The sequence below is a fragment of the Oncorhynchus mykiss genome, chromosome 26 (genome assembly GCF_013265735.2).
Source record: "Oncorhynchus mykiss isolate Arlee chromosome 26, USDA_OmykA_1.1, whole genome shotgun sequence".
Classification (NCBI taxonomy): Eukaryota; Metazoa; Chordata; class Actinopteri; order Salmoniformes; family Salmonidae; genus Oncorhynchus; species Oncorhynchus mykiss.
The window spans coordinates 228,638-242,456 of NC_048590.1; the positions used below are offsets into that span (position 1 = coordinate 228,638).

At 47.1% G+C, this 13,819-nt stretch overlaps 1 protein-coding gene across 1 annotated transcript in view; it reads left to right on the forward strand.

Moving 5' to 3' along the window:
* Nucleotides 1-2,272: 2,272 nt before the first annotated feature.
* LOC110515483 (solute carrier organic anion transporter family member 3A1-like) overlaps nucleotides 2,273-13,819 on the forward strand; it is a 58,794-nt gene continuing 47,247 nt past the window's right edge. The window contains exons 1-2 of the mRNA XM_036964547.1: nucleotides 2,273-2,764; nucleotides 6,877-7,336. Coding sequence (XP_036820442.1) covers nucleotides 2,609-2,764; nucleotides 6,877-7,336 — 616 coding nt within the window. The 5' untranslated portion in view covers nucleotides 2,273-2,608. The remainder of the gene's footprint in view (nucleotides 2,765-6,876; nucleotides 7,337-13,819) is intronic.

Genomic DNA, 13,819 nt, shown 5'->3' on the forward strand with positions numbered 1-13,819 from the left:
GAAAATGTCAGTGAAGACACTTGCCAGTTGGTCATGCTTCTCAGTGCTAGAGGCGTCACTACAGACCAACACTCTGCGTTGTGTCATTTTAATTAGGACGCTGCCACAACTGAAGGTCTGCTAGTTGAATTATTTTTATTTGCCCTGCACACAAAGAGACAACACACATTATGTTAACCCTTGGCGTGGTCCTAGCTCTCAGGCACCTTGCTAGCTGGAGGTCAGGCAAAAGATAACCAAAAGGAAATAACAGGTGCTGCGTGCACAACAGCACACCATACAATACCAGTAAAATGATACAGAACATCATTCAGACAACATAAAGACATACCTGCACACGAAGAGACAACACACATTCAATGTACAACAGCACACCATACAATACCAGTAAAATGATACAGAACATCATTCAGACAACATAAAGACATACCTGCACACGAAGAGACAGAACATAATTCAGACAACATAAAGACATACCTGCACACGAAGAGACAACACACATTATGTTAACCCTTGGCGCAGTCATAGCTCTCAGGCACCTGAGCAAGCACATGGACACTCACTCAAACACTGTCCCAAGTACTCACAAGTTACAATAGATACCCTAGTTAGGGAGCTTTGTGAAACTTGTTAACATAAATCTTTATGTTGTCCACATTGTAACAAACTTATGGTAGCATAACAGTACATTGTGTAACATTATGACGGTTTTATATTGAACAATTTCGGAGCCAAGAACAACATACCTTGCTAGCTGAAGGTCAGGCAAAAGAGAACAATAAGGGGGTATGGAAATACAGATACCCGCAATGGGCCAAACCAAAATATACAAAACTTTTACAATCACATGTATGTACAATATTGATATGAAAAGTGTTTGTACACACATTATTATTATCAAATTATTAACATCCCCTCTTGACCTGGCCTATTTGAACTGGTCCTTGTGTGCAACTTGGTGCATAATCTAGGGGAACAACATCACACTGCTACATATGTATACAGGGCAGCAGCCTCTAAGGTGCAGGGTTGAGTAACCGGGTGGTAGCCGGCTAGTGATGGCTATTTAACAGTGTGATGGCCTTGACATAGAAGATGTTTTTCAGTCTCTTGGTGCCAGCTTTGATGCACCTGTACTGACCTAGCCTTCTGGATAGTAGCGGGGTGAACAGGCCATGGCTTGGGTGGTTGGTGTCCTTGATTATGTTTTTAGCCTTCCTGTGGGGCGGCCCGTCAGGAAGTCCAGGACCCAGTAGCACAGGGTGGGGCTCAGACCAAGGGCCCCGAGCTTAATGATGAGTTTGGAGGTTACTATGGTGTTGAAGGCTAAGTTTTAGTCAATGAACAGCATTCTTACAGAGGTATTCTCTTTTCCAGGTGGAATTGGGCAGTTTGCAGTGCGATGTCGATTGCATTGTCTGTGGATCTATTTAGGAGGTAACAGATGCAAGCAGTAGAATCCGATTTAAAAAAACATAAAAATACACCATATGGAACAGCGGGGACTGTGAAGAGACACACACACACAGGTACAGAGTAGCTGTTGCCTTGGCAATGGGGATCCCTAATAAATACAAATACAAATGTAGAAAATCAATACTTGGACACAATCAAATTGTATTTGTCACATGGGCCGAATACAACAGGTGTTGTACCGTGAAATGCTTACTCTACAAGCTCTTAACCAACAATTCAGTTCAATAAATATATTTACTAAATAATATTTACAAAATAAAATAAATTAAAATATAAAATAAAAGGTAACACAATAAAATAACAATACCAAGGATATATACAGGGGGTACCGATACCCAGTTGGGGGTACAGGTTAGTCGAGGTAATTTGTACATGTAGGTAGGGGTAAAGTGACTGCATAGATAAGAAACAGTGAGTAGCAGCAGTGTAAAAACAGGGGGGCAGGCAATGTAAATAGTCTGGGTAATCTCGTAAAGTTTAATATAGTCAGGAATGGATGGACTACTTAAATTTAAGATGTGATAGAGATGGAAGGGAGAGCAGTGAGCTAGAGAAATGGGCAGAGAAAGGGAGAGAAATAGGCAGAGAGCGAAATAGGCAGAGAGAAAGAGGGGCAGAGAGAGAGAGCTTGGGGCTGGTATTTTGATGCAGGTTATCCAGCTGCACTGAGAGAGGAGGCTACGTAGTAACGCAACACGCACGGTACGGTGTGTGATCATTGCATTTCTCTGTGAAAAACAACCTGCACGATATGGAGACCTGGATTCTGACGTTCCGCTGTTATGGAATTTGATAATTGCCGCGGTTAGAGATATCAATATACCGTCGGTGGAAAAAACAATGTCCTTCAACGTTACGTCTGATGGGGGGCGCATTCATTCCTGCTGGAGCTGAGTCGACGCACCAGGGATGTTTAGAAGCCGCCCGGACCCACCAGACCAATAAGGTCTTCAGAATAATGCATTGCCGTTTTCCGACCATGTTTATGGTGTGTGGACATACTGTAGCAGGGTTAATAATTCGAACCGGCTAGTGACAGCTGGTTCTCCTGCAATAGACTAAGTTATATCGCTGGAAATGGTCATCATTAGACTGGATCTGTGTAGCTTCCAGCCGTACCTTTTCTGAAAGGATGCAGGTGAAAAATCAGATCTGTACAGAGAGGAGTACCGAAGACCCCGAACACGATGATAACCAGAAACATACTTCATGTTTTTCTAATATCAAAATATTTCTAGTATCGGAATGTGCGCTGATGCTGGCGCAGGGGACGGTTGGCGCGTATCTGGTAAGTTATCCTCTCAGAACGCTGTCGAACGTCCCAACCTTCCAGTGATGGGAAATCATGTTTGTTCCCCTTCACATGCGATGTAGGCGATTTTCTTTTGGTGAGAAACCGTGACGTTAGGTCAAGTGGCCCTTACACACGGAGCTCGCCAGAATCAACATTCATGCACAACAATGTCGCCGGCGGTGTTGTTTTGTGTTCACATGAAATCAGGCTCATATCACGGAGCCTTCCAATTTCCACTGTCCATTGATTTATAACGCAGACGCATCAGGCTAAGAGACTGCACCAGTAGAATGGTTGCCACGACACGTAACAACGCACAAACACGTTTTTGACCGGTTCACCAGGTGACATCTGGTCTCAGTATAAAATGTGTATTTTGATGGCAGTTAGGCTACATCTTCTTAACAGATGATGGGCCTCTGTCGTGAGGCAGGCAGGTGGTATTCACCAGTGGAGCACCAGCATCACATGGCCGATACCGTATTTATGACAGGCCTCATCAGTATGAACCTGCAGATAAACCAACACTGCTTTTGATTATAACTGTTGGAACTAGCTGGGGCCATGATACGCATGGTGCATAATAGACTTGTTGAATAACTGTTGGAACTAGCTGGGGCCATGATACGCATGGTGCATAATAGACTTGTTGAATAACTGTTGGAACTAGCTGGGGCCATGATACGCATGGTGCATAATAGACTTGTTGAATAACTGTTGGAACTAGCTGGGGCTATGATACGCATGGTGCATAATAGACTTGTTGAATAACTGTTGGAACTAGCTGGGGCTATGATACGCATGGTGCATAATAGACTTGTTGAATAACTGTTGGAACTAGCTGGGGCCATGATACGCATGGTGCATAATAGACTTGTTGAATAACTGTTGGAACTAGTTGGGGCTATGATACGCATGGTGCATAATAGACTTGTTGAATAACTGTTGGAACTAGCTGGGGCTATGATACGCATGGTGCATAATAGACTTGTTGAATAACTGTTGGAACTAGCTGGGGCCATGATACGCATGGTGCATAATAGACTTGTTGAATAACTGTTGGAACTAGCTGGGGCTATGATACGCATGGTGCATAATAGACTTGTTGAATAACTGTTGGAACTAGCTGGGGCTATGATACGCATGGTGCATAATAGACTTGTTGAATAACTGTTGGAACTAGCTGGGGCTATGATACGCATGGTGCATAATAGACTTGTTGAATAACTGTTGGAACTAGCTGGGGCTATGATACGCATGGTGCATAATAGACTTGTTGAATAACTGTTGGAACTAGTTGGGGCTATGATACGCATGGTGCATAATAGACTTGTTGAATAACTGTTGGAACTAGCTGGGGCTATGATACGCATGGTGCATAATAGACTTGTTGAATAACTGTTGGAACTAGCTGGGGCCATGATACGCATGGTGCATAATAGACTTGTTGAATAACTGTTGGAACTAGCTGGGGCTATGATACGCATGGTGCATAATAGACTTGTTGAATAACTGTTGGAACTAGCTGGGGCTATGATACGCATGGTGCATAATAGACTTGTTGAATAACTGTTGGAACTAGCTGGGGCCATGATACGCATGGTGCATAATAGACTTGTTGAATAACTGTTGGAACTAGCTGGGGCTATGATACGCATGGTGCATAATAGACTTGTTGAATAACTGTTGGAACTAGCTGGGGCTATGATACGCATGGTGCATAATAGACTTGTTGAATAACTGTTGGAACTAGCTGGGGCTATGATACGCATGGTGCATAATAGACTTGTTGAATAACTGTTGTTGTACCACCAGACCCCCCCCTCCTAATTTCAGTTGACATATTTTCAATAATGCAGATGTGGGCAATTTGATTTGAGGTGTTGGGCTGGTCTGTAGTGCAGTGCTTAGTGTACAATTAATAGTGTCCCCTTATGTCCAAGCCCCCTAACCACAAGTGGTGGAAAAAGTACCCAATTGTCATACTTGAGTAAAAGTAAAGATACCTTAATAGAAAAAGTCACCAAGTAAAATCCAACTTGAGTTAAAGTCTAAAAGTATTCAGTTTAGTCTCCTCTACTTACTAAATCGCCACATTATTCAATAATAGATGTAGATCATGATATTAGAACCCAAATGTTGACCAGTAGGCCCTAGATCAAATCAAATTGTATTGTCACATGCACCGAATACAACAGGTGTAGGTAGACCTTACAGTGAAATGCTGAATACAACAGGTGTAGGTAGACCTTACAGTGAAATGCTGAATACAACAGGTGTAGGTAGACCTTACAGTGAAATGCTGAATACAACAGGTGTAGGTAGACCTTACAGTGAAATGCTGAATACAACAGGTGTAGGTAGACCTTACAGTGAAACGCTGAATACAACAAGTGTAGGTAGACCTTACAGTGAAATGCTGAATACAACAGGTGTAGGTAGACCTTACAGTGAAATGCTGAATACAACAGGTGTAGTAGACCTTACAGTGAAATGCTGAATACAACAAGTGTAGGTAGACCTTACAGTGAAATGCTGAATACAACAGGTGTAGTAGACCTTACAGTGAAATGCTGAATACAACAAGTGTAGGTAGACCTTACAGTGAAATGCTGAATACAACAAGTGTAGGTAGACCTTACAGTGAAATGCTGAATACAACAGGTGTAGGTAGACCTTACAGTGAAATGCTTACTTAACAAGCAGGTTCTTAATAAGAGGTTGTGTTCAGCGCATGTGACAAATAAAGTGTGATTTGATATGTCAACCTTATAGGCTCCTCGTCTCCCCCACACTACATAGTACAGATATCCCTCTCCCCCACACTACAAATTACAGATATCCCTCTCCCCCACACTACATAGTACAGATATCTCTCTCCCCCACACTACATAGTACAGATATCTCTCTCCCCCACACTACATAGTACAGATATCCCTCTCCCCCACACTACATAGACAGATAGCCCTCTCCCCCACACTACATACTACAGATATCCCTCTCCCCCACACTACATACTACAGATATCCCTCTCCCCCACACTACATAGACAGATAGCCCTCTCCCCCACACTACATAGTACAGATATCCCTCTCCCCCGCACTACATAGTACAGATATCCCTCTCCCCCACACTACATAGTACAGATATCCCTCTCCCCCACACTACATAGTACCGATATCCCTCTCCCCCACACTACATAGTACAGATATCCCTCTCCCCCACACTACATAGTACAGATATCCCACTCCCCCACACTACATAGTACAGATATCCCTCTCCCCCACACTACATAGTACAGATAACCCTCTCCCCCACACTACATAGTACAGATAGCCCTCTCCCCCACACCACATAGACAGATAGCCCTCTCCTCCACACTACGTAGACAGATAGCCCTCTCCCCCACACTACGTAGACAGATAGCCCTCTCCACCACACTACATAGTACAGATAGCCCTCTCCCCCACACCACATAGACAGATAGCCCTCTCCTCCACACTACGTAGACAGATAGCCCTCTCCCCACACTACATAGACAGATAGCCCTCTCCTCCACACTACGTAGACAGATAACCCTCTCCCCCACACTACGTAGACAGATAGCCCTCTCGTCCACACTACATAGACAGATAGCCCTCTCGTCCACACTACACAGACAGATAGCCCTCTCCCCCACACTACATAGTACAGATAGCCCTCTCCCCCACACTACATAGTACTAATAGCCCTCTCCTCCACACTACGTAGACAGATAGCCCTCTCGTTCACACTACATAGACAGATAGCCCTCTCCCCCACACTACATAGACAGATAGCCCTCTCCCCCACACTACATAGTACAGATAGCCCTCTCCTCCACACTACATAGTACAGATAGCCCTCTCCTCCACACTACGTAGACAGATAGCCCTCTCGTCCACACTACGTAGACAGATAGCCCTCTCGTCCACACTACATAGACAGATAGCCCTCTCCCCCACACTACATAGACAGATAGCCCTCTCCTCCACACTACGTAGACAGATAGCCCTCTCCTCCACACTACATAGACAGATAGCCCTCTCCTCCACACTACATAGACAGATATAACATTGTGTTTCTAGGTGAGTGTTCTGACCACCCTGGAGCGCCGCTTCAACCTCCAGTCCGCCGACGTGGGCGTGATCGCCAGCAGCTTCGAGATCGGCAACCTGGCCCTCATCCTATTTGTCAGCTACTTCGGCGCAAAGGCCCACCGGCCGCGTCTGATTGGCTGTGGGGGCCTCGTCATGGCGCTGGGCGCGCTGCTCTCCGCCCTGCCAGAGTTCCTGACCCACCAGTATGAGTATGAGGCCGGGGATGGGTGGCACGCGGAGGACGGGAGGGATGTGTGTTCCAACATGACCAGGACTGAGGGCAGAGACTCCGCCTTCCTGTGTGGGAACAAGTCCAACACCAACATGATGTACCTGCTGCTGATAGGGGCCCAGGTACTGCTGGGGATCGGGGCAACACCAGTACAGCCTCTAGGGGTGTCCTACATAGACGACCACGTTAAGAGGAAAGACTCCTCTCTGTATATAGGTGAGTATATCAACCTTATATAATATACATATTAATAATGGAACAACTGTTACTCGTCTCTGTATATGGAGTAGGACCACACGCATTAGGAAGAAAGTAGTGACTCGTCTCTATACTGTATATAGAGGTCAGTTAACTACCACTCCCTAACCACAATAACCCTAACCACAATTCCAGCAGGTTCTCTCTGTATATACTGTAGGTGAGTAGGACCACACACTTTAGAACAAAATAACTTGGAGCACCTCGCTGAAACGTTCAACCAGCCCGTCAGTTTGAGGGTGGTAACGGGTTGTGCCATGCTGTCTGTGATGCTGCTTTATGAGCTTGGAGTTGAATTTGGTTCCCTGATCAGTGACAATATAACCTATTGGAACATGACTAACTACTTGTTAGTATTCCTGTGATGTGTTTGGAAACGCACACCATAGAGCAGAGGTAGGTAACTACATTCAGCCTAGGGCTGATTCATGTCAGAGCAGATGGTTGGGAGAATGGAACATAATTATAATAATTTGTACACTCTAAATTGACCACAATTAAATTGACCCAAAAAGAGATTGTATTTGTAAAAGTTGTTCCATAGTAATTTCATAGCTTGATTACATTGAGACACGATCAAATTTCTTTTTTTCGCTGGATTCCTGGCGGTTTTTAGTCTTTTTGGACCAATTATTATTGTAATGTTTTTTTGCAAAAAGCTTTGGGGGAGCCCAAAACAAATGACTGGCAGGCCGATTTTGGCACGCGGGCTGCCAGTTGCCGACCCCTGCCATAGAGGTTAAGTGCTGAGAGAGAATGATGAGGACAGTAACAGATGGTAATGAGGTAATTTAGCATCAGCACAACAGGCAGAATACAGTGGCTAGTAAATGAGAAGAAAAACTCAATTCAACACTATATCATAATGACTCCATTCTTTACAACATTATCTGGCTCTAACTAACAAGTACTAGCCCTGGATTAACTCTGTGGCTCTAACTAATAAGTACTAACCCTGGATTAACTCTGTGGCTCTAACTAACAAGTACTAGCCCTGGATTAACTCTCTGTCTCTAACTAATAAACACTAGCCCTGGATTAACTCTGTCTCTAACTAACAAGTACTATCCCTGGATTAACTCTCGGGCTCTAACTAACAAGTACTATCCCTGGGTTAACTCTGTCTCTTAACTAACAAGTACTAGCCCTGGATTACCTCTGTGGCTCTAACTAACAAGTACTAGCCCTGGATTACCTCTGTGGCTCTAACTAACAAGTACTAGCCCTGGATTACCTCTGTGGCTCTAACTAACAAGTACTAGCCCTGGATTACCTCTGTGGCTCTAACTAACAAGTACTAGCCCTGGATTAACTCTGTGGCTCTAACTAACAAGTACTAGCCCTGGATTAACTCTGTCTCTAACTAACAAGTACTATCCCTGGATTACCTCTGTGGCTCTAACTAACAAGTACTAGCCCTGGATTACCTCTGTGGCTCTAACTAACAAGTACTAGCCCTGGATTACCTCTGTGGCTCTAACTAACAAGTACTAGCCCTGGATTACCTCTGTGGCTCTAACTAACAAGTACTAGCCCTGGATTACCTCTGTGGCTCTAACTAACAAGTACTAGTCCTGGATTAACTCTGTGGCTCTAACTAACAAGTACTAGCCCTGGATTAACTCTGTCTCTAACTAACAAGTACTATCCCTGAATTAACTCTCTGGATCTAACTAATAAATACTAGCCCTGGATTAACTCTCTGGCTCTAACTAACAAGTACTAGCCCTGGATTAACTCTCTGGCTCTAACTAATAAATACTAGCCCTGGATTAACTCTCTGGCTCTAACTAATAAATACTAGCCCTGGATTAACTCTCTGGCTCTAACTAACATGTACTATCCCTGGATTTACTCTGTGGTTCTAACTAACAAGTACTAGCCCTGGATTAACTCTGGCTCTAACTAACAAGTACTAGCCCAGGATTAACTCTGTGGTTCTAACTAACAAGTACTAGCCCTGGATTAACTCTCTGGCTCTAACTAACAAGTACTAGCCCTGGATTAACTCTGTGGGTCTAACTAATAAATACTAGCCCTGGATTAACTCTGTCTCTAACTAACAAGTACTAGCCCTGGATTAACTCTGGCTCTAACTAACAAGTACTAGCCCAGGATTAACTCTGTGGTTCTAACTAACAAGTACTAACCATGGATTAACTCTGTGGTTCTAACTAACAAGTACTAGCCCTGGATTAACTCTCTGGCTCTAACTAATAAATACTAGCCCTGGATTAACTCTGTGGCTCTAACTAATAAATACTAGCCCTGGATTAACTCTCAAATTAATCTCTCCCCTACATTTAAATCACCATCAAGACTAATGGCGTGACTAAGGGGCTGACTGAGGGACTGATTCTGACCAGTCACTAGGTTACGTAAACCTAATGACAGTGACTACAGAGGTTTAATGACACAGTGACTACATGACACAGTGACTACAGAGGTCTAATGACACAGTGACTACAGAGGTCTAATGACACAGTGACTACAGAGGTCTAATGACACAGTGACTACAGAGGCCTAATGACACAGTGACTACAGAGGCCTAATAACACTGTCATTAGACCTCTGTAGTCACTGTGTCATTAGACCTCTGTAGTTAATGTGTCATTAGACAGAACAAGGCTACCAGCAGACTAGAACCAAGCTACTGCCAGGCTAGAACCAGGCTACTACCAGGCTAGAACCAAGCTACCAGCAGGCTAGAACCATGCTACCAGCAGGCTAAAACCATGCTACCAGCAGGCTAGAACCAGTCTACCGCCAGGCTGGAACCAGGCTACCAGCAGGCTAGAACCAGGCTACCAGCAGGTTAGAACCAGGCTACAGCAGGTTAGAACCAGCCTACCGCCAGGCTAGAACCAGGTTACCACCAGACTAGAACCAGGCTACCTGCAGGCTAGAACCAGGCTACCAGCAGACTAGAACCAAGCTACCAGCAGGCTAGAACCAGGCTACCACCAGGCTAGAACCAAGCTACCAGCAGGCTAGAACCATGCTACCAGCAGGCTAGAACCAAGCTACCCCTAGGCTAGAACCAGGTTACCAGCAGGCTAGAACCAGGTTACCAGCAGGCTAGAACCAGGCTACCGGCAGGCTAGAACCAGGCTACCAGCAGGCTAGAACCAGGCTACCAGCAGGCTAGAACCAGGCTATCGCCAGACTAGAACCAGGCTACCAGCAGGCTAGAACCAGGCTACCGGCAGGCTAGAACCAGGCTACCAGCAGGCTAGAACCAGTCTATCGCCAGGCTGGAACCAGGCTACCAGCAGGCTAGAACCAGGTTACCACCAGACTAGAACCAGACTATCTGCAGACTAGAACCAGGCTACCAGCAGACTAGAACCAAGCTACCAGCAGACTAGAACCAAGCTACCACCAGGCTAGAACCAAGCTACCAGCAGGCTAGAACCATGCTACCAGCAGGCTAGAACCAAGCTACCTGCATGCTAGAACTAGGCTACCTGCAGACTGGAACCAGGCTACCAGCAGACTAGAACCAAGCTACTGCCAGGCTAGAACCAGGCTACTACCAGGCTAGAACCAGGTTACCACCAGACTAGAACCAGACTATCTGCAGACTAGAACCAGGCTACCAGCAGACTAGAACCAAGCTACCAGCAGACTAGAACCAAGCTACCACCAGGCTAGAACCAAGCTACCAGCAGGCTAGAACCATGCTACCAGCAGGCTAGAACCAAGCTACCTGCATGCTAGAACTAGGCTACCTGCAGACTGGAACCAGGCTACCAGCAGACTAGAACCAAGCTACTGCCAGGCTAGAACCAGGCTACTACTAGGCTAGAACCAAGCTACCAGCAGGCTAGAACCATGCTACCAGCAGGCTAGAACCATGCTACCAGCAGGCTAGAACCAGTCTACCGCCAGGCTGGAACCAGGCTAACAGCAGGCTAGAACCAGGCTACCAGCAGGTTAGAACCAGGCTACAGCAGGTTAGAACCAGCCTACCGCCAGGCTAGAACCAGGTTACCACCAGACTAGAACCAGGCTACCTGCAGGCTAGAACCAGGCTACCAGCAGACTAGAACCAAGCTACCAGCAGGCTAGAACCAGGCTACCACCAGGCTAGAACCAAGCTACCAGCAGGCTAGAACCATGCTACCAGCAGGCTTGAAACAAGCTACCCCTAGGCTAGAACCAGGTTACCAGCAGGCTAGAACCAGGCTACCGGCAGGCTAGAACCAGGCTACCAGCAGGCTAGAACCAGGCTACCAGCAGGCTAGAACCATGCTATCGCCAGACTAGAACCAGGCTACCAGCAGGCTAGAACCAGGCTACCGGCAGGCTAGAACCAGGCTACCAGCAGGCTAGAACCAAGCTACCAGCAGGCTAGAACCATGCTATCGCCAGACTAGAACCAGGCTACCAGCAGGCTAGAACCAGGCTACCGGCAGGCTAGAACCAGGCTACCAGCAGACTAGAACCAAGCTACCAGCAGACTAGAACCAAGCTACCACCAGGCTAGAACCAAGCTACCAGCAGGCTAGAACCATGCTACCAGCAGGCTAGAACCAAGCTACCTGCATGCTAGAACTAGGCTACCTGCAGACTGGAACCAGGCTACCAGCAGACTAGAACCAAGCTACTGCCAGGCTAGAACCAGGCTACTACCAGGCTAGAACCAGGTTACCACCAGACTAGAACCAGACTATCTGCAGACTAGAACCAGGCTACCAGCAGACTAGAACCAAGCTACCAGCAGACTAGAACCAAGCTACCACCAGGCTAGAACCAAGCTACCAGCAGGCTAGAACCATGCTACCAGCAGGCTAGAACCAAGCTACCTGCATGCTAGAACTAGGCTACCTGCAGACTGGAACCAGGCTACCAGCAGACTAGAACCAAGCTACTGCCAGGCTAGAACCAGGCTACTACCAGGCTAGAACCAAGCTACCAGCAGGCTAGAACCATGCTACCAGCAGGCTAGAACCATGCTACCAGCAGGCTAGAACCAGTCTACCGCCAGGCTTGAACCAGGCTACCAGCAGGCTAGAACCAGGCTACCAGCAGGTTAGAACCAGGCTACAGCAGGTTAGAACCAGCCTACCGCCAGGCTAGAACCAGGTTACCACCAGACTAGAACCAGGCTACCTGCAGGCTAGAACCAGGCTACCAGCAGACTAGAACCAAGCTACCAGCAGGCTAGAACCAGGCTACCACCAGGCTAGAACCAAGCTACCAGCAGGCTAGAACCATGCTACCAGCAGGCTAGAACCAAGCTACCCCTAGGCTAGAACCAGGTTACCAGCAGGCTAGAACCAGGCTACCGGCAGGCTAGAACCAGGCTACCAGCAGGCTAGAACCAGGCTACCAGCAGGCTAGAACCATGCTATCGCCAGACTAGAACCAGGCTACCAGCAGGCTAGAACCAGGCTACCGGCAGGCTAAAACCAGGCTACCAGCAGGCTAGAACCAGTCTATCGCCAGGCTGGAACCAGGCTACCAGCAGGCTATAACCAGGTTACCACCAGACTAGAACCAGACTATCTGCAGACTAGAACCAGGCTACCAGCAGACTAGAACCAAGCTACCAGCAGACTAGAACCAAGCTACCACCAGGCTAGAACCAAGCTACCAGCAGGCTGGAACCAGGCTACCAGCAGGCTATAACCAGGTTACCACCAGACTAGAACCAGACTATCTGCAGACTAGAACCAGGCTACCAGCAGACTAGAACCAAGCTACCAGCAGACTAGAACCAAGCTACCACCAGGCTAGAACCAAGCTACCAGCAGGCTAGAACCATGCTACCAGCAGGCTAGAACCAAGCTACCTGCATGCTAGAACTAGGCTACCTGCAGACTGGAACCAGGCTACCAGCAGACTAGAACCAAGCTACTGCCAGGCTAGAACCAGGCTACTACCAGGCTAGAACCAAGCTACCAGCAGGCTAGAACCATGCTACCAGCAGGCTAGAACCATGCTACCAGCAGGCTAGAACCAGTCTACCGCCAGGCTGGAACCAGGCTACCAGCAGGCTAGAACCAGGCTACCAGCAGGTTAGAACCAGGCTACAGCAGGTTAGAACCAGCCTACCGCCAGGCTAGAACCAGGTTACCACCAGACTAGAACCAGGCTACCTGCAGGCTAGAACCAGGCTACCAGCAGACTAGAACCAAGCTACCAGCAGGCTAGAACCAGGCTACCACCAGGCTAGAACCAAGCTACCAGCAGGCTAGAACCATGCTACCAGCAGGCTAGAACCAAGCTACCCCTAGGCTAGAACCAGGTTACCAGCAGGCTAGAACCAGGTTACCAGCAGGCTAGAACCAGGCTACCGGCAGACTAGAACCAGGCTACCGGCAGACTAGAACCAGGTTACCGGCAGGCTAGAACTAGCCTACCGCCCGGCTAGAACCAGGCTACCGGCAGACTAGAACCAGGTTACCAGCAGGCTAGAACTAGCCTACCGCCAGG